The following is a 20,037-nucleotide window of genomic DNA, read 5'->3' as shown; positions in this document are numbered from 1 at the left end:
ACAACTAGAGGTGAGGGTAGGAAACCTAGTTAGATCGATAAATGGAGATCTTGGTCTATGGGCTCAGGTCTTTCCCCATGACAGGCCGATGCAGCGTTTGCCTCACCGCAGGGTCTGCGCCAAGTCGCCCCCCAAAGATACTTGAACTCCTCCACTTGGGGCAGGATCTCATCGCCGACCTGGAGAGGTCCACCCTATTCTTATTGAGGACCATGACCTTAGATTTGGATGCGTTGATTTTCATCCCAACTGGCTCCACTGACAGTTGAGGATCATGGCTTGATGAAGCCAACAGAACCACATCATCTGCAAAAACCAGAGACGTAATACTGAGGCCACCAAACCGGACACTCTCACTGCCTCAGCTGTGCCTAGAAATTCTGCCCATAAAGTTTATGAACAGAATTGATGACAACGGGCAGCCTTGGCAAAGTCCAACCCTCACTGGCAACAATTCCGACATACTGGCTGCAATTATGACTAAAATCTCACACGGGTCATACGGGCACCGAACAACCTGTATTGGGGGTTCCGGTACCTCACACGCCGGAGCCACCGGTCCACTGTTCTGCCACCTCGGAGTCTCCAGGCTGTGCTTCTTCATAGAAAGGTGGACTTGAGGAGGTCTTCGAAGTATACTTCCGACCAACTCACAACGTCCCGAGTTGAGCGTCAGGAGCTAGTGTTGATTGTCGAGGTGGCAAATAATGAAAATGCCTATTTTTTTGTATTATTCTGATGTTTATTGAAAATGCAGCCGGACAGAAAATGGTTTTAGGGGACAGACACAGTGTTCACATATCTTCAACATAGTATTCATCAACATTCACTATGACATTTTGTTTTATTACTTTAATCGCCGCGACTATTGGGAGAGAGCAGCGTACATGTCTTACCTCGGCCACATCACGAGCGAGAATGGCCAGGTGCGGGCGCGTACATGACGTCACCCTCCGGAGCGCGCACACCAGCTCACACGCTAATATCACACTTTCACATCCACATCGTCATCCTAGTAGGATTCAGGTGACAGGAATCAGTCAGAGTCAGGCGGAGGGGCGTAGTCAGAGTCGGCATCGACGTTGTCGCTGTCGTCGTTGATGAAGCTGTCACCAGAGTCGGAATCGGAGTCCACACGGGATGCTGCCTTTGCCTTGGTGGCGGCCCGCCTGCTGCGAGCTGACAAGAAGAACAACGTGATTTAAGAGTGTCGGGATGAACAAGTCCATTTTTTATTCCGTTACACGCAAAATGCCTTCAAAATGTGATTTACAGAAAGTCTACGTGTGTGTGTGTGTGTGTGTGTGTGACTAAGCATGTGTTTTTGATGGTGCTATATAAACACAAGTTATGTAAATGTGACCCTCCAGCAACAAACCGATCGGACGTTTTCTGAAAAAGTATTCAAAATTAGGGCTGTCAATCGATATTTTTATTTTATTTAATCGTGATGAATCACAGGTGCCAACTATAACTATATGATATTTGTTGTGATTAATGAATGCGTTAATTCTGACAGCCCTTTTAAAAATGGTTTCTAATGACGTATAGATTGTGGTAATCGGGTAACATTTGGTGAAGATATGTCCGTTTTGTTTACACCAAGAGGGACTGTATTATGGCCTCTTGTTGATTCATATCTGTAAAGACATACCCGTAATTTCTCGGGTAAAATCTGCATTTCCCCCCCAAAAAATTGTCAAAAGTCAATAGTGTGCATTATACATTGGTATAGGGGAAAATGAAAAACATGCATTAATTGGAGACTCTAAAATTGCCCGTAGGTGTGAATGTGAGTGCGCATGGTTGTTTGTTTGTATGTGCCCTGCAATTGGCTGGCAACCAGTTCAGGGTGTACCCCGCCTCCTGCCCGTTGACAGCTGGGATAGGCTCCAGCACGCCCGCGACCCTAGTGAGGAGAAGCGGCTCAGAAAATGGATGGATGGATGGATGGATGTTGCCATCTAGAGGTTATGAAAAAGCTGTACACTTTCATTCCAATATGCCACACCACCTAGAGGTTATGAAAAAGGTGTGGCCTACGCTTTCATTCCAATATGACAGGGGTACGTACGACTGCATATATGTACAGCTGTGCTCATAAATTTACATACCATGGCAGAATTTGTGAAATATTGTTATTTTTTTTAAATACAACAACCATCAATAATTTCTTTATGGTTATGTTTTGTTTAATTTGAATCCCATTAATATAAATTGAAATGTGTTTCGGTTGGCCCTTCATGTCTTCTTTAAAGAATTATACCCATCTTACAAATTCAGCCTGGCTAATCAAACATATGAGCACATCTGTGTGCTTTCTAATTTACTCAATAAATGTCTGTGAATGTCTGTGAATTTAGAAATAAGAGCAATAAATAAATTATATTACGTGTTCAAATAAAGTGCTTAACTTCAGAATAATTATTTGAAAAAATTAACAAAATACAGATAATACTTCTCATATGGGTCGAACCAAAATCATGCACTGTAAAAATGCATTATACATAGGTAGAAGGTTTTTCCAGAATTTTGAGGTCAACTTTGGGGGTGCGTGCGAAACATGGGTGCGCATTATACACGAGAAATTACGGTATATTTGAATTCAAACCGCGGCTGCAGAGAACACCAAGCTCTCTGTTGATTCGACACGTGCTTTTCCTTGCTTTGTGTGTGGCAGCAGCCGATTAGCGTCGTTGATTTTCTCGTCGTCGTCTGACTTTTCTCACGATGATTTTGCTGTAGCCTCTCAATAAAAGCATTTCATTCGAGGCATTAAGGTAAGAAATTCACATCAGTTCCAACTGGAAAGTGATCATTACTTTTTTTTTTCTTCTGGTATCTGAATCACGTCTGAAAACCTATCTTTTCAGACGTGTCGTCAATGCTTTACGGAACACAACCGTCCGACTTCGTAAAGGTTTCGTGCTGGAGGGTCATAGATGTGTGTGTGGGTGTGTGTTTGTGTGCTTGTTCATGTGTGCACGTGTACATGTGTGTGTGAGCGTACCTGCGTTCTTCGTGTGTTTGTATTGTTTGCGATGAAGAGGATTCTTCCTGCGTGTGGGTGGTACAAAACCAGGAAGTGAATTTATTGTTTTTATCAATGACTGATTCATAATTGTTATCATATGTTGAACTTGGACCTGTAGCAGTCGATACCGTAGGGACACTCGGGTCGTTCTTCCTCCTCCTCTTCCTCATAGTCAGAGTCTCCGGGATGGCTGCACTCCTGGAAGTGGAGAGGGTTCTTCCTGAGAGGCCAGGAAGTGAGAGGAACAGGAAGTATGCTGAACAGCAAGTGTGTTAAACAGGAAGTGTGCTGGTCATGAAGGGTGCTAAACAGGAAGTATGCTGGTGCAGGATGTGTGCTGAACAGGAAGCTTGTTGAAGAGGAAGTGGGCTAAACAGGAAGTACACTGGAGAGGACGTGTGCTGAACAAGAAGTATGCTGGGAAGTGTGTTAGGGGGAGTGAGCTGAACAGGAAGTTTCACTTATCAGGGAGCTAAACTAACCTGTAGCAGTCTTTTCCATATGGACAGGCAGTTCGCAGTCTGGAAGAGGACTTGTCTTTTTCTTTGGCTTTTGCGCTTGTGTTCTGTTGACTGCTCGGAATGATGTCACACTTCCTGGTTGTGACATCACACTTCCGGCTTGTGCCTTCTCCGTGGTCTTGGGCCTCCTGCTCCATCGCCATGGTGACGCTGTCATCGTCCTGCAGTTGCTCGTTGTCCTCTTCCACGTTGGCGAGATGCTCGTGCGATGACGCAACGTCCTGAAAGTGGACAAACATGTTCACTTCATTAATAAATAACTGTACAATATATATATACATTTTTAAAAGCCAGATGTAAACTATGAAGGGGGCATGGAAGTATAATTTATTACTATTTGTGTATATCTGCCCACTCAACTGCACATCCGTCCCCTTTCCTTATCCTCTTCACTTTTGTCTTCTTGTCGTCGCTGAGCTCCGTCTGTCGGCTTTTCTTGGCGGCTGTGATGTCACAAAGGAAGACGTGATTGGCCCACACATCAGGAAATGAACATTGACTTTGTGAACTGACTAACTGTTGCTGTGTTCGCAATCATTCGCTCATTCATTAGCAGTGTTGGTGAGTGACTAAATACATGTAACAAGATTATGCAATTTAATAAAAATATTTATGTAAATGCAATCAATTAGATTACTGGGTTAAAATGTGTGATTAAATTACAGTTGCTTTTGAAAATTTCCATGATTACAATTTTAATAGATTCTAATAGAGTTTAACATTTAAGAGTTACCTTCTTTGTAAGACAGTGGAACCTCAGGTTACGAACTTAATTCGTTCCGTGACCCCGTTTGTAACCCGAAATGTTCTTTAGGCAATGTTTCTCGTTGAAATGAATAGAAATGCAATCAATCAGTTCTAGCGCCAAGATTAAGTTATTCTTGCTTTTTTTCTCATCAGTGTGTGGTTAAAAATAAATATAGTGCAATACAGAAAACACACTCTTATAATGAAATAAAACACTAAATAAACACAATAACAGTATATTGCTCATTAATTTGAACTAAGGAGGGAAAGGAGAGGGCTAACGCTCCACATTGAAGAAGCGTTTTCTTCCATAACATGGGGAAATTCAAATTCTGTTTCTCTGGTAATTCATTGGTTGATTTTGGCACACAAAACCAAACCAACAAAGGTGGGATGTCACGTCATTTGAAAGATGAATAGCTCTGTGGGCCAATTTGCTGCACATTTCTTTTAAGCATTTTCGATTGTCATTTTTCAAATGCTGATAGCATATGCTTTGGCATTTACAAAACAGTAACCCCCATGAAAATCGGTAGAGAAATGAGCAAGTTACGATTTAATTTCGATGTCCATGCATTGTCTTCTATGGCAACGTCGCCTCTGCCAATATGGCTGCCATGTAGCCACGTCGGTTAGCCAGGCTTCTCCCAGTGTGCTGGCGTATCTAGTGTTCTCTGTGGACAGCTATTTTGACGTGATTACGCTGACGTTAGCCGTTTGTTGTCTTAATTAAAGCGACGGTACAACTCAATAAATAACATACATAGTGTAAATAGTATTTTTTGACACAAATAAAATGATTTCCGGACTTCTTTTACCACGTCAATCACAAACCCTATTAGATTTGTGATTGGATGATCGAGGAAGTGGAGGCGGAACTTCTGCCGAGAACAGATTTTCGCCTAACACCGAGCAGCAGGCAACTACTTTTCTGTTTACAGCGATGACAACCACACATTTTTCCTACTTATGTTCTCCCCCCCCCCTCCCGATGCAATACAGTACATTGGCGTGGCACAGTTGTTGTCGTCATCATTGTTACAAGTGTATCCGGTCGCGTTGACGTTTTCTGGTTCTGCCTCTCAGACAATTTTTATTTTGACAAGATAAATCCCGCTGATCGGAAAAGACGGGATGCGGTGGTATCGAATACAGTCGTGTCGTGTTTCCACTGTCTGCCCGAAATATGGCAAGATTTGATGCCAGAAGTCTGACATAGTGCAATCGTGAAAGACCAAATGTGTCCTGTTGTCTGATCCATGCATAGGTTTTTTATTAAAATTTTGGACGCAACCCGAATTGTTCGTAAATTTGGTCGTTCGTAACCCGAAGTACCACTGTCGTTGTCTTATTGACTGTGTTGATTGTGTTAACTGAAATAAATAGAAAAGTTAAATGTATAGTACTTTTGTTCTTAATTGTATGAATAATTTTGAAGATGGGTGCCCTTCTTTTTTGGCTCGAGCACCTGCCCACAAAAATGTGTGTGCATGTGCCTGCGTAGTGTGCTTAGTAATACAAACCCCCTCCACTTTGTATTCTGTGTATCCAATGCTAGCAGCTAACAGTCGGATTTGGCTGGTCGAAGGTGTCACGTGTTACCTTGGCGGCTCAGGGTGGCGCTGGACGAGTTAACGGCCGCCATCATCCACGAAGGTAAAAGTCGTTTCTTGCGAGGTGAAGGTGCGACTACCGCATGCCTTCCCACCTTGTCTTCCTGTGTAAAAAAACTCTGATTGGTTGACTTCATTCACTCTTTACTATTTGACATCATGAATTCGAAAGTAAATGCATCAATCAATATTAAGACTCACTGATTAATTGTGCAGAAGAGCATTCACACGTGATATTCTGCACCAAAATTCTTCATATTTATTCTTTTTTTTTTTTTAAATCTAAAAATTACAAATTTTTCAAGAGAGTCAAAGCAGTCAAAGTTCTAAATAAGATATGATCATCTTTTTTAGTCCCACAATGGGGAAATTTGCATCATTTCAGCAGTAATAGTGGCTACAGGAAGTAAAAAAGAAACAAATATTCACCTTATTGAAGATACAGTATCTACACACCTTTCCACAAATTCATACTTTTCCCACAATTCCACATTTACCATAAAAATGATTCTTATTGAATTCGAGGCTTTTTCCAAACTCATGAACTCATCCTCCCATATGTCACAACTTTTAATAGATTCAAGGCATTCCAGCTAACATCTTCCATGACAAAATTCCCAAATCATTGGAGACATTTTACAAATTTACCTCATCCTTCCACATTTTTCAACTGGTTCAAAGCATGCCAACTTCAAAATATTCATTGATTATTCAGGCCATCCAGACTACCATTTTCCGCAGTCCACAAATTCACACTTCCCACAGTTGCACATTTTCCACGAAAATAATTCCCCTTGAAATGAATGGAGACAGTTTGCAAATTTAACTCATCCAATTCAAACCATTCCAACTTCAAATTGTTAAGCTCATTCAGGACATACTGGGAACCATTTCCAATATTTTTTCCGCATACCGCATTTTCCATGTTAAAATTCCCAAACCGTTTTACAATTTTACCTGATACTTCTACATTTCTCGACCAATTCAAACTATTCTAACATCACTATTTTCCTCACACAGGACATCCAAACAACTATTTTACACATTCCCAAAATTATTAATTTTAGATGTAAATAAATAAATAAATAAAAAATCCCACTGAAATGAACGGGGACCTATTCCAAATTTAACTCATCCTCCCATATTTCAAACCATTCCAACTTGAAACTGGAGCTTTTTTAGGAAATCTTGTGCTTAATATGCCATGAGGAGTGATGTTAGCAAAAGGCATTAATAAAATGTTGAAATACTCTCTGGCTTCTTTAGTATTCAGTACAGATGCTTTTAAAGTAACTGTTTAAGAAAAAAAAAGTTTAAAACAATATAATAAAATTGTGATAAGAATGGAGATCGGACAACATGAAACAATTGCGATATATATATATATATATATATATATAATTTTATTTTTTTGCCATATTGCCCAGCCCTAACTCACAGTCATATACTGTATTCTTTATCCTCTGCGAAGAACAACTATATGAAGCCCACTCGAGTTCTAGGCAGGACAGGCCCCACTGCAATATGATTGGCTGCTGAATCCAGGCTAGGAAAGTAAGTTTGAAGTAAGTATGAATTGGTCTTTATACTGCCCTCAAGTGCCCAAGGCGTACTCACCAGAATGAGCAGCACAATGTGCATTGATTTGAAGGTGTGCCAAAAACTTTTTTTGTTATTCTATTTAATTAGGTCAGTACTGTATGTTTTTTTTTATTATAAAGGACAATATTACAGAGTGCTACTTTTCTCATTAAGTTCATGGAACAGATTAATGGTATTTCCATTCATTTCACCGTGGAACCTCGATTTAACGGAATTCAGATTTAACAGACAGAAAGTGGTGTCCAACTGGAACTCAAAATCACTCCTTTCATGCACCTGTGAGGTAAATTTGGATAATCTTTAAAGCGTTTTAAACATTTTAAGAAACAAAAATATTGTACTTTACTGGTGTTTTTAGAGCACAAAAAAAGTGCTTCAATTTAGCAGACAATCCGATTAACGGACGAACCTCTCCCCTACTAGTTCTGTTAAATCAAGGTTCCACTGTCAATGCGTTTTGAGTTACGAGCATGGTCATGTAACAAATCAAACTCTGTATCTCAAGGCACCACTCTATCTTCGTAATAGGATCAGTTTGTCATTTTGTGGCCTTTAAAAATTTCGGAAAATTGAAAACTCTGATCGTTAACACCTGCTGCCAAGTAGCTGAAAATGGCCTGATCAGCCCTGATGGGGACAAGCCTAATTTAAATGTATTCTACATTCCACTTTTCAGCATTCACAATTTGTACAGAAATCACATTGCCTAGTTTCTTTTGAGACAAACCTCAGTTAGAGCCTCTCCTGCAAACGACGCCTCCTGGTTGGAGGCCTCTGGCTTGGCGCCATGACAACCAGGAGAAGTGGGAGGGGTTCTCTGGCGTGAAACAGGTTTTGCATAGCCCTCACACGTGGCACTTACTCTGTGTTAAACATGCAGAGAGCACTTAGGCACTTCTCAGTTTGATGTCTTGACACACGAATAAACATGAGACCACACTTCAACATCAAACATGGACCCCCGTGACACAACATCCATTAATGCCCCTACCTGAGGGGGCTGATTAATGTTCGTCCGCCCACTTCCGCCACTCGAAACATGAGCTGCCCTGGTAGTAGTGAGAAGATGTCTCCGTGGTCAAGGGGGCACCACACGTCTTTCTGCAGGGGTCGAGGGTCGTCAGCGAGGGACGATTGCAGGAAGCATGGGTTCAAGTGCGTCTGAACACAACACAACACAACACACATGGACACTGACAGATTCCCAACTCCCTAATCACTATACAAAGATTTTTTATATAGTAGACCTAGATCGTTCCCTAAAATGTTCACTTAAAATCCCTTCGAAGCGATTAGGGAGTTGGGAATGACTGAATAATTCTGAACGCACTAACTGCGTTTAGAATATATGCCCGTGAGTATTGTTTTATTGTCTAACTGTGTTGCTTCACCGTTTGAGTGAAAAGATACATTGCTTAAAGGGTTACAACACCATTACAACATTTAAAGCTATTCTTTAGACAGTACATGTCCAATTATTTTTTTGGGTCGTTTTATTGATGGCCTTTCAATAAAGATTTACATCAAAAAGAAAGGTAGTTGGAGATAGATAAATAGAAGATAGACAGAAGAATTCATGTTATATATTTAAATACAAAACAACAAACAAATACCACTGATGTCTTTTATCGCAAATTGGATTCCTCGTGTTTATAATATTAGTTTGTTGATTCCTAATTCAGTATTTAAGCAAAATTTAAGTTTGTTTTCACATGGTAAACTTTAACGCTACATTTCTGCAGAAAAGGGAAAGATGCACACCGCAGTGATTTTTCATTAAATAGTTTCTCTTATAGTAGCATATCTAGCATAGTGCTCTGCGTGGCTGGCTGCGGTGTTAACGCAAAGAGAATACGACACACAAGTCTCTGGAGTCTAAGAGGTTGTATTTATGCTTCGCGGTCCCACTGTATTGCAAATTTTGATTACATTTCTTACTCAATTTTTTATACAGCTTGTATAATATTTTCATTTTATTCATTGCTCTAGCTCAATATGTGTTTAAATGGGTTTGTATTGTTTTCGGTGTGTTAATAGGCCTTTCAAAAAACTGAAGTGCTGTCAATGCAACAAAAACCTGCCTATGGTGTATTGAAAATAACAATTACAAACCGTACGCTAGATGCTTTTACAGCGCACGTACACCTCTATCTGCCGCAAATGATTGAAGGACGACGTTTGTGTAAATTACAGGCTTTCGTGATGTCTCACACTATATTGTTAAAAGTATTCGCTCACCTGCCTTGACTCACCAAGGATTTTAAGTGATATCCCATTCTAAATCCATATGGTTAAATATAAAGTTGGTTTACCCTTTGCAGCTATAACAGCTTCAACTCTTGTCGGTAGGCTTTCAACAAGGTTTAGGAGTGGGTTCAGGGGTATTTTGGCTCATTCTCCCAAGAGTATATTTGTGAGGTCACACAATGATGTTGGATGAGAAGGCCTGGCTCACTGTCCACTCAAAATCAACCCAAAGGTGTTCTATCGGGTTGAGGGCAGGATTCTGTGCAGGCCGGTCAAGTTCATCCACATCAAATTCTCTCATCCATGTCTTGGTGGCTATTGCTTTGTGCATTGGTGCACAGACATGTTGGAAAAGGAAGGGGTAATCCACAAACTATTTGATTGTCTAAAATCTTTCGGTATGCTGAAGCATTCAGTTCCTTTCAAATGAGCTCAGGGGCTAATAATTAGAACATTTCCAACTTTGTGAGAACAATTTGGAGACGGTCCCTTGCTGTTCCACAATAACTGTGCATCAGTGCACAAATCAAGGTTCATAAAGCTGGAGATGACAGTTTGATGTGGATGCACTTGACTGGCCTGCACAATCCTAACCTCAACCCTATAGAACACTTTTAGATGAATTAGAGCAGCGATTGAGAGCCAGGCCTGCTCATTTAACATCAGTGTCATGCGCTTCTGGGAAAATGGTTATACATTCCCATAAACACACTCTTAAACCTTGTGGAAAACCTTCACAAAAGAGTTTAAGATGTTATGACTGCAGAGGGTGGATCGATGTCATATTAAACACTATGGATTAAGAATGGGATGTCACTTAATTCAGATCTGAGTCAAGGCAGGTGAGCAAATACATTTGGCAATATAGTGTTTACGAAACAAGTAGTTGACTCACAGGTCACATCTTTATGAATAATTTTCTGATCATTAGTCATGATTTCGGGCGGCACGTACTGGTTAGCACATCCGCCTCACAGTTCTGAGGACCCGGGTTCAAATCTGGCCTCGCCAAGTGTGGTGTTTGAATGTTCTCCACGTGCCTGCGTCGGTTTTCTCCGGGTACTCCGGTTTCCTCCCACATCCCCAAAACATGCATGGCAGGTTAATTGTAGACGCCAAATTGCCCATAGGTGTGAATGTTTGTTTGTTTATATGTGCCTTGCAATTGGCTGGCAACCAGTTCAGGATGTACCCAACCTCTTGTTAGCTGGGATAGGTTCCAGCATTCCCACGACCCTAGTGAGGATAAGCAGTGTAGAAAATGGATGGATTCTTGATTTCTTTCTTAACAATCTTTGATCTTGACTCACCGGTTTGAGGCGCAGTCGTCCATCTTGGTTGTTCAGCAGGCCGTGACGTCTGGACACTCTCTTGTCATTCACCTCACACATAATCATAATAATAATGATGTCCACATTATCACACCTGAACCTGCATTTTATGTTATGCATCGGACTTTTTTTGTTCATTCAATGAAAATGTATCTTCATTAACATTATGCATTCAAACATCAACACATGGGTCATAGCACGTCTATCTAGAGAAGTGGTTCTTAACCTTGTTGGAGGTACTGAACCCCACAAGTTTCATACGCGCATTCACTGAATCCTTCACAATAAAAAAAAAAGGTTCATTTCAATTTCAAAACAGATCGGCCTATATTATTTTATTTGTGCACATGATGTCATGATGACTTTATTTTGTATCTCATCATGATGACTTTAAATAGCGTTTTGTCGACTTTTTATATGTATTTATATATAATACGCTGTTGTAATAGGCCCTTTAAAATTAGAAACAAAATTGTACCCTTTGACCTGCTGATCAAGGGACAGCGCCACCCAGCGACTAAAAATAAGCAAAGCTGTGTTGACGCTGTATGAACTATTAAACACAGCACAAGTAATAATGTAGTAGTACATCGTGGGTTTGCTGCATAAGCTTTAAACTTATTTCATCTTTTTTTCTGTTTTCGAATGATGTATTTACATGTTGTATTTTATGTTCTTGAATTACAGTTACGTGTGTCCTCTGACAAATATTTTCAACATAGTGAAAATGACAAAAATGGGGACTCACTCGGAGGAAAGAACCCCGGCCCACGACGCTCTCTCCAGGGGGAAGGTGGATGGCATCGCCTCCGTGCACCGGGATCAGCTCGAAACCGGACATTGGCCCACTGGAAAGAACATATAAAGAGACATAAAGACAATCAAGAAATCAATCATATAACATGAAACACATTTACTCAAACAAGTCAAATCTTTACTGTTCAATGCAGTAGCCACGAATTAACAGTGAGTTTGTGTTTACAGACAATACATGTGGACTTTAAACATGTTGTTCGCTTCAAGCTGAACAAAAAAGTTATCCAAGCTTACAAACTTTAGTTGGTGAAGAACGCGAGTGTTGTTAAAAAAAAAATAATTCCCTATTTTTTAACAAATATTTCCAGGAAGAAGAAGAAGAAAAATAAAACAACAACAACCCCACTCACACTGCCGCAGTACTTCCTGGCTAAAGAACGCATGCGCACAAGTGGACGGTCCCGTTTATTTTTTCCTTTAATTTTAGTTTTTTTTTCTACACAACACACACATACCTAGAAATCGGTTTTAGCTGTAATAAATAAACTATATCTTAATTTTATATAAACTTCTACGACGGCAGCTTTGTACGCATGCGCAGTAGAATGAGGGGCGTATACGTGTGTTTTTAAATGTAAACACGGCGAGGGACGAGTCAGCTGTTTTTGGTAAGAAAGAAAAGCCAACAGATAAAAACTCACCACCCTTCTTAACGGTGTATAAAAACGGACATCTTATATTTCATCTGAATAGTGTCTATGTTACAAGCGCTGTTTTTGTTTTGTTATTTTCTCGCTCGCTCGCTGTGCCGTGTCGGACGGACGGACTATAAACTTCATCTGTTTTGTTTCAATAATGTAAGATCGTACTGTAGAAAATTGGTTTAAACGCAGACATAGTCATGTATTTGCTGTACATTGTGTAGAAAATATTTAAAACTAACAAAAGCACCAACACTAGTTAGTTGATGAACATGGAAATGTTTAACTGTTGTAATATCCTACTTCAGTATAGTGAAAATTTAAGATGATGAATTTGCTACCGTTTATAAGAACACAGAGTACATGGCTGAAAAGTATTGTTGTTTCTAAAGGATGACTTTCCATAAACATGTGTAGATTTGTATCAGTGAGTTTTCTATGCTCAACACGGCATGGCAAGAATCTTATGGATGCTAATTGGAAATGTGACTAATACGCCCCGAGTGTAAGAAATATAGAGGTGCAGGTGTGTGCTCTGTTTACATGTTGCTATATGGCTAGACGATGACATCACTGTGACGATTCAGGACTGAACATTTCTAGACATGTCTTCAGTGGAGTTGAGGCGATTATATTTACGGTGGCTTCTAAGAACATATGTTTATTGACATAAGCAGATGTGAGGAAAAAATATACTACATTATCAGCCAAATCCAGCCTTTGTGTTTTTGTGTGTTGACAGGCTGCAGGAGCAACTGCTACTACTACTGCTACTGCTCCTTGTACTATGCATGATGAACTTGTCTTGCTGCTGCGCGAGGGACTTTGCGGTGACTCTGCCCCCCGAGATGAGCGTGAAGATCTTCGGCGAGCTGGACGCCAGGAGCCTGTGCCGCGCCTCGGCCACGTGCCGCCGGTGGAACGCCATCATCCGGGACAGCCCGCAGCTGTGGAGGACACAATGTCTCAGCATCATAACGCTGTGCCACAGGGAGGTGGACGCCGACCGCAGGAATGGACTCTCCTGGAAGGTGCGCACCGACCGACCAGAGATGAAAACGCCAGCAAAAGTTCACGTCGGTTGCCGTTATCGCAATTAGCACAATCGTACTAAAAAACAAATGACGGATACTCTCTCCAAAAACAATGCAACAAATTTTGCTTTTGATACAAATGTATAAAATCAGTAACCCTATGTACTCTTTCACATTTGAAACTGGAAACAGAAATACCCAAAATGAATTCTAGGTCATGTAAGAACAAAAGAAGAAGAATCATCTTTATTGTCATGAACATGCATGCATGCACACGGAATATGTTCTGTGCATTTTACCCATTACAGTGAACACACACACTTGTTAGTGGAACACACTAAAGCAGGGGGCAGCTTAAGCGCCCGGGGAGCAGTTCGGGGTATCGGTGTCTTGCTCGAGGACACCACAGCCGTGAGTCCGGGCTAGGGCCACGGCTAAAAGAGTGTGTGTGTGTGTGTGTGTGTGTGTGCAGGACTCGCTGGCGAGGAACTACATTCGCAGCCGCGTGAAGCTGGGCTGGCTGTCCGGTCAATATAGCAATGTGGCGTCGGCCGGCGAGCTGCGCGGCAGAAAGATGGCGCCGATGGACATGGAAACCTGGGGAGAAATCCTACAGGCTGAGCTGGACCGATGACTTCATTGGCATTGCTGTTCTTATTTTCCCTAATTGTATGTGGATCTTTTATTGTTTTTTTAAAATACATTTTTGTACTTATATAAGATCACAAGCATGAGAGAGACTGAATGCGATCAGCTCACATACACCAAGGACGGGGGAAAGTACTGATTTTCATTGTTACTGTGACAGTAACAATAAAGTTCTAATTTATTCTTTAAAAAAAAAGTAGTATCCCATTTTTAATCTCTAATCTGGGCCTCGCAATATTTACATGATCAAGACTCCAGGAATATTTGTTGCATTCATTTTGATTTTTTTTTTTTTTACAAATGTATTATTGTTAATTTATGTTAGTAAAAAAAAAATAGTAAAATATATTAAACGTGAGAATGATTTTTGTAATCAAAATAAACAATTTGACATATTTTACATGTACATTTTAATTTCTTTGTACCCTGCCGATCTGTTAAAAAACTACTGTGTGCCCACCCCTCATCTATAAACAAACATTAAAAATTACTATGTATCCTATCCTATACTAGATAGTATGTCAATAACAATTTAACTCGGTTTTATGTGTTAAACGTATTAGCTTTATTAAGGTTACATCCAGAGGTGGACAGAGTAGCCAAATATTGAACTCAAGTCAGAGTACTGCTAGTTTTTGGAAACTGGAATACTGAAAGACGTGTGAAAAATGGCTCACAAGATGTCCTGAAAGAAGTGAACATTTTGAAGTTGGAATGGTTTGGAATCAGTCAAGAAATGTGGAAGGGTTGGGTTCATTTGTAAAATTGTTGAAAAAAAACAACATTTCCTCTGTGGGAAAAGAAAACACAACAAGCAATTCATTTGAGTCACGGAAATCCTGGTGGCTGTTCTTCGTTTTCCCCGTATGACTGTACTATACTGCCCCCTGGTGGCCACGGCCGGCACACCAGAAGGAGCCATAATGAATTAATCATGATGCACAAACTGTTAAAAGGGACATATTTTGCCAAACCAATTGTTTCTAATATTTGGGATGTCATATTGTCTCTATGGTTCCTCAGTAAATATGTGAAATAGGAATTAAAGTCGTGCGAGCATTCCAAAGTTGATCTACATAATACATAATAGTATAATACATAATACACACACTCTTTTCTTTAACCCGCATATTGCGAGGTTGGCTCTTATTGTGAAGTCCCCGAGCGGCAGGAGCGTTGTTTCCTTCCGCGCTGTGGTCCTCAGCCTTCCATCCTCCTCCTGCTTCAGGACCCCCATCCCCCCCCAGACCTCCCCTCCTCCTGAGAGGCGAGAAAATGGACGACGTCCCGGCGCTGGTTCATATCTCCATCTCGTTGTGGATCCAACCCAACGACGGCGACGTTTTCTTCAAGGTGGACGGAAGCCGATTCGGACAAACCAGAACCGTCAAATTGCTCACGGGCTCCAAGTACAAGATCCAAGTCCTCGTCAAGCCCGGAACAGTCGAGGCCACGTAAGGAAAAAAAAAAAAGACGCACTTTTACAGTATGGTATATTGGAATATGCATTATTTCATTTGCATGCAGTAGAAGCGTGAGGTATTCAAAACAGACACCTAACATCAAATATGCAAAATACTCGGCGTCACGTGACCTCGCGAATAAATGATACGGGCGCGTGTCTGTGCCTGGTGCGTGCCCGTGGACGCGCATGGGCCTACTGCTTTGCAGCATGGATATACATAGACATAAATGTGCATGTGTGCGTGCGTTTGTTAGAAAATGACTTCATTGGCTGAACGTGCTAAAAGTAATGAGTTGTATTGCAATATTAATTTCTATATTATTACATTCATATTGCAATGATACATGAACCTAATCTGGTTCCGCTGCAAGGCACTATATACATCTAATAAAGTTGTTAGAATTCTTATAATAATAATGATTATTAATGAATACAATATATTAAGGATGACGTTAACAAATTATTTACTTATCAATTAATCAGTTGTTTATTTTTTCAATGAATCGGATTAAAAAAAAAATAATTTAATTTCCATCCCTTTATTAAAAAAAAGGCCATTATTTCAAAGTGACAGTGCAGAAATTGATGATGATTTGGTTCCTGGTTTGGTCAATCATATCTGCGAGAAAATCGGCAACAATATTTTTCATTGTTTTCCAAAGTGAAAACAGATATTTGCAAAGATAATCATTCTGCTTTCCTGGATGACTACAGAAATCTGCGATCTTTTTGCATTAAAAATAAAAAATGCATTTTGTCCATATATTCATTCTTTCTATTGAAGTCTGGTCCTGAAAAAAACCCAACTAAAAATAACGTAAAATATGATGAAAATGTTACATTTGAGTTGTATACAGAAAAAAACATTCAATGATTTGTACAGGTGGTGGCACGGTTAGCACATCTGCCTCACAGTTCTGAGGACCCGGGTTCTCGCCTGCGTGGAATTTGCATGTTCTCCCTGTGCCTGCATGGGTTTTCTCCGGGTACTCCGGTTTCCTCCCACATCCCAAGAACATGCATGGTAGGTTAATTGAAGACTCTAAATTTCCCATAGGTGTAAATGGGAGTTTGAATGGTTGTTTGTTTATATGTACCCTGCGATTGGTTAGCGACCAGTTCAGGGTGTCCCCCGCCTCTCGCCCGAAGAGAGCTGGGATAGGCTCCAGCACACCCGCGACCCTAGTAAGGATAAGCAGTACGGAAAATTAATTAATAAATGAATGTGCACCTGTACTTTGATTTCCGAGTGACCTTGACCTTTGACCTTGGTCGATTTTTTGTTTTGTTTTGCAAGGCAAAATTTGAGTTATGTGTATAATATATCATATTAGTATCATATAATTTGACCGGTGATTGCCGTCTGTTTCGTCCAGTGAGTCATCAGCAGTCAGTGAGCGGCCAGCAAATCACGCTACAGGAAGGCGGGACTTAAGCAGGAGTGAAGTCAGAGAGAGAGGAGTAATACATGCAGACTGAGTTACTATAATTGATTGCACTACACCGTGTGTGTGTGTGTGTGCGTGCGTGCGTGTTAGAAACATGAACATCGGTGGTGTGCTGTTTCCTCTGGAGGAGCAGTCGCGAGACGCCGATCAGGTTGTCTATCACGGGCGTTATGACACCGAGGGCGTCCCACACACCAAAAGTGGCGACCGGCAGCCTGTGGAAGTCAGCATCCAGGTCAGCAACGCACGACCAATCTTCATCGACACACTGCTCCTCCCATGACTGGTCACACAGATAGACAAACAACAGATAGGTCACCAGATTATGTCCAACCACGTACAGACAAACAATTTACTGGTCTCCAGCCATGTTGTGACAGTGTTGGGGTGTACGTAATTACATGTAATGACATTACGTAATTTAATCAAACATTTTTTTTTTAATTGTCATTCATTACAATAATGGAAAAAATGTGTCGTTAAATTATAATTGCTTTTTGAAATTTCAATGATTGAAAATTGTAATCATGAAAATTTGCAAAAGCAACTGTAGTTGAATTACACATTTGGAAAATAACCGCAAAAACTCTCTCTGTTCATTTGCCATTCTGCTCGAGTACCAAACATGACATATTTGTACAAATATGACCTCCAAACTTGTGATGCAACCCATTAATTTGTCTGAGATTTTGAAATGGTTCCTATGGTTTGAATCCACTTTTTTCGAGGAAACTTCGAAGGGTCTTGATGCGTTCATTCAAAATGAAAAAAAGAGTCATCAAAATGTAATTAGTTATTTTACTTCGACAAAGTCATTGGAATAGTTACACTATTACATTTTCAACAGGGTAACTTGTAATTGTAAGCAGCTATATTTCCAAACTCATCTTCCCAACAGTCAAGTAAAAATGTTTACATTTTTTTTCAGAATTCCACTCTGTAAGTCTTTGTTGAGGTCACGCTAGGCAAGTTGGTGTGTCAATCAAAGGATATCCAATTATGAAGCAGCGACAAAAGAACACATTGCTGACAAGCATATGGAAAATGTGTCATTTCCACGGTTACCAAGTAGCGAGCAATCAAAAGACACAACTGTTTTATTTTGAAGTGCTAACGTCCTGTTTCTTGCTGTGCTCGTTTCAGTTTGAGCGCGCGGGCACGTTCGAGACGGTTTGGCAGGCCAAGTACTATAACTACTACAAGCGCGAGCACTGCCAGTTTGGTAACAAATTCAGCAGCATCGAGTACGAGTGCAAAACTAACGAGACGCGCACCCTCATGTGGATCAACAAGGAGGCCTTCAACTGAACGCCGCTGCCGGAAACCACTCAACAGGATTTCTTCTTCCTCTTTTTCTATTATTTATTTCAATATAGTGTACGATTGTGTATGTGTTGTGTGTCGGCGGACCGGCGAGCAGGATGCTGGGAAATGTAATGAACAGCAGTCAATACGGAATTTGATTGACAGATGCTAGTGAGACCTCAAGAGTCACTCGCAGCTTCCTGACATCATTTCCCATTTATTGCCAATACGTTTTGTTTCGTGTGTTTTACTTGATAAAAACAAAAACAAATGCAGAATCGTTTTCTCCTTTGCTGAATTAAACATTAGAAAGTGACAATAAACCAATAAACATCATATGATTATCAATCATGCATGTCCATAATTATTCATCGGCTATCTGAACAATTTTAGTATAAAAGGAAAAATGTTCACTCTTTGTTATATTGCAGCCATTTGCTAAAATCAGTGAAGTTCATTTTTTTCTCATTAATGTACACACTTCACCCCATATTGTCCAGCTGTGTTTGATTATACTGATTGATTAGGAAAAGCCACACACCTGTCTATGTAAGACCTTACAGCTCACAGTGAATGTCAGAGGTCAAAGGAACTGCCTGAAGAGCTCAGAGACAGAATTGTGGCAAGGCAAAGATCTGGCCAAGGTTACAAAAAAAAACAAAAAAAACAAAAAATATATATATATATATATTTCTAGAGAGAGAGAGAGAGTGAAGTTGCAATGTTATGAGATAAAGGTTGTAATTTTATGAAAATAAAATTGCAATATGAGAAACCAACACAACATTCCAGTACACTCCAAACCTGGTAACACTCTGAGACAAAGGCTGGTACACCACACACGTAGAAAAGAAATCTGGTGTATGCGGTCAAGCGCAGTGAGGAATACACAGATACAATATATACATTAGGGAAACCAACCACTGAGCAGACGCATGGCACAACACAGAAGGGCAAACTTCTGAGGTCAAGATTCAGCTGTCTACCTGCATCAACAAGACAAACAACACTCTTTTGTGGACAAAAATGTGTATCTTATGGACGGGAAAATAGATGGTTGGAAAGAGGAGTGAGAGAGACCATATACACAAGGGTGGAAAACCCATCGCTTAACAGAGGAGGGGGCTTAGGACATGACCCATCTCCTACTTACAAAGCCGTCCTTTCGTCCATTCCAATGACAGTCAATAATTCTGCCTCCAATAAACATCATGGCCTCCTATACCGCTGGGCAACTCCATGACCACTGTACAAATGAATGGAATATCAAAGAGGGCGTTTCCACCCAACGACTCTGGTGGATGGACAATGGGCCTCTTGGCCAGGTGGCTTAACGACTATGCCCCTTTTTTGCATTCCAAAAAGAATGGTTCCATACATGGTGTGGGGCATGCCTCTAAGTAGGAGCATAGATAGTTGAGTTTTGCACACGAAACACTGACTCGTGCATCCTCACTAAGCCTTGTTGCATGAACTCTACTGAGAGGCGAAAAAGTCTTCTAAGACAAACAGAAGAGTCCAGTTGTGATCAATTCAATGCCCTGAGAATGAAATGACCTGGATGAATGAGAATAATCACAGGCAA

General features: G+C 40.6%; 3 protein-coding genes across 11 annotated transcripts; 2 read left to right on the top strand and 1 right to left on the bottom strand.

Moving 5' to 3' along the window:
• Positions 1-720: 720 nt before the first annotated feature.
• Positions 721-12,292, bottom strand: aplf (aprataxin and PNKP like factor). 9 transcript variants are annotated; one of them, XM_061770141.1, is made up of 11 exons: positions 12,146-12,292; positions 11,844-11,943; positions 11,075-11,153; positions 8,509-8,678; positions 8,245-8,380; positions 5,905-6,019; positions 3,916-3,998; positions 3,517-3,776; positions 3,147-3,232; positions 3,011-3,057; positions 721-1,179 (listed from the first exon to the last, which is right to left on the bottom strand). In XM_061770141.1, exons 2-11 carry the CDS (start codon positions 11,897-11,899, stop codon positions 994-996), a joined length of 1,218 nt encoding a protein of 405 aa, XP_061626125.1. In that variant the 5' UTR covers positions 11,900-11,943; positions 12,146-12,292; the 3' UTR covers positions 721-993. The 9 variants fall into 9 exon arrangements, with proteins under 9 accessions (XP_061626125.1, XP_061626121.1, XP_061626119.1 ...); XM_061770137.1 differs by having other exon boundaries at positions 11,075-11,146; positions 12,262-12,290; XM_061770135.1 differs by having other exon boundaries at positions 11,075-11,146; positions 12,146-12,286.
• Positions 12,293-12,460: 168 nt separating this feature from the next.
• Positions 12,461-14,634, top strand: LOC133476568 (F-box only protein 48). The gene is made up of 3 exons (XM_061770134.1): positions 12,461-12,519; positions 13,295-13,583; positions 14,059-14,634. Exons 2-3 carry the CDS (start codon positions 13,344-13,346, stop codon positions 14,218-14,220), a joined length of 402 nt encoding a protein of 133 aa, XP_061626118.1. The 5' UTR covers positions 12,461-12,519; positions 13,295-13,343; the 3' UTR covers positions 14,221-14,634.
• Positions 14,635-15,452: 818 nt separating this feature from the next.
• Positions 15,453-18,800, top strand: cnrip1a (cannabinoid receptor interacting protein 1a). Its single transcript, XM_061770133.1, has 3 exons — positions 15,453-15,688; positions 17,238-17,382; positions 18,291-18,800. The coding sequence occupies exons 1-3, from the start codon at positions 15,510-15,512 to the stop codon at positions 18,453-18,455; spliced, it is 489 nt and encodes a 162-aa protein (XP_061626117.1). The 5' UTR covers positions 15,453-15,509; the 3' UTR covers positions 18,456-18,800.
• Positions 18,801-20,037: the final 1,237 nt, after the last annotated feature.

Source organism: Phyllopteryx taeniolatus, chromosome 4 (genome assembly GCF_024500385.1).
Source record: "Phyllopteryx taeniolatus isolate TA_2022b chromosome 4, UOR_Ptae_1.2, whole genome shotgun sequence".
NCBI lineage: Eukaryota > Metazoa > Chordata > Actinopteri > Syngnathiformes > Syngnathidae > Phyllopteryx > Phyllopteryx taeniolatus.
The sequence above is the reverse complement of the archived record's forward strand: the minus strand, read 5'-3'. Positions and strand labels throughout refer to the sequence as shown.

Excerpts from the sequence above, each read along its gene's own strand:
- aplf (XM_061770137.1), bottom strand. The coding sequence starts at position 11,936 with ATGTCCGGTTTCGAGCTGATCCCGGTGCACGGAGGCGATGCCATCCAC. Across the intron at positions 3,777-3,915 it reads GGAAAGGGGACGGATGTGCA|GACGTTGCGTCATCGCACGA; the intron begins GTTGAGTGGGCA and ends GTCCACTTTCAG. Across the intron at positions 3,233-3,516 it reads TATGGAAAAGACTGCTACAG|GAGTGCAGCCATCCCGGAGA; the intron begins GTTAGTTTAGCT and ends CTCCACTTCCAG.
- LOC133476568 (XM_061770134.1), top strand. The coding sequence starts at position 13,344 with ATGATGAACTTGTCTTGCTGCTGCGCGAGGGACTTTGCGGTGACTCTG. Across the intron at positions 13,584-14,058 it reads GGAATGGACTCTCCTGGAAG|GACTCGCTGGCGAGGAACTA; the intron begins GTGCGCACCGAC and ends GTGTGTGTGCAG.
- cnrip1a (XM_061770133.1), top strand. The coding sequence starts at position 15,510 with ATGGACGACGTCCCGGCGCTGGTTCATATCTCCATCTCGTTGTGGATC. Across the intron at positions 15,689-17,237 it reads CCCGGAACAGTCGAGGCCAC|AAACATGAACATCGGTGGTG; the intron begins GTAAGGAAAAAA and ends CGTGCGTGTTAG. Across the intron at positions 17,383-18,290 it reads CTGTGGAAGTCAGCATCCAG|TTTGAGCGCGCGGGCACGTT; the intron begins GTCAGCAACGCA and ends TGCTCGTTTCAG.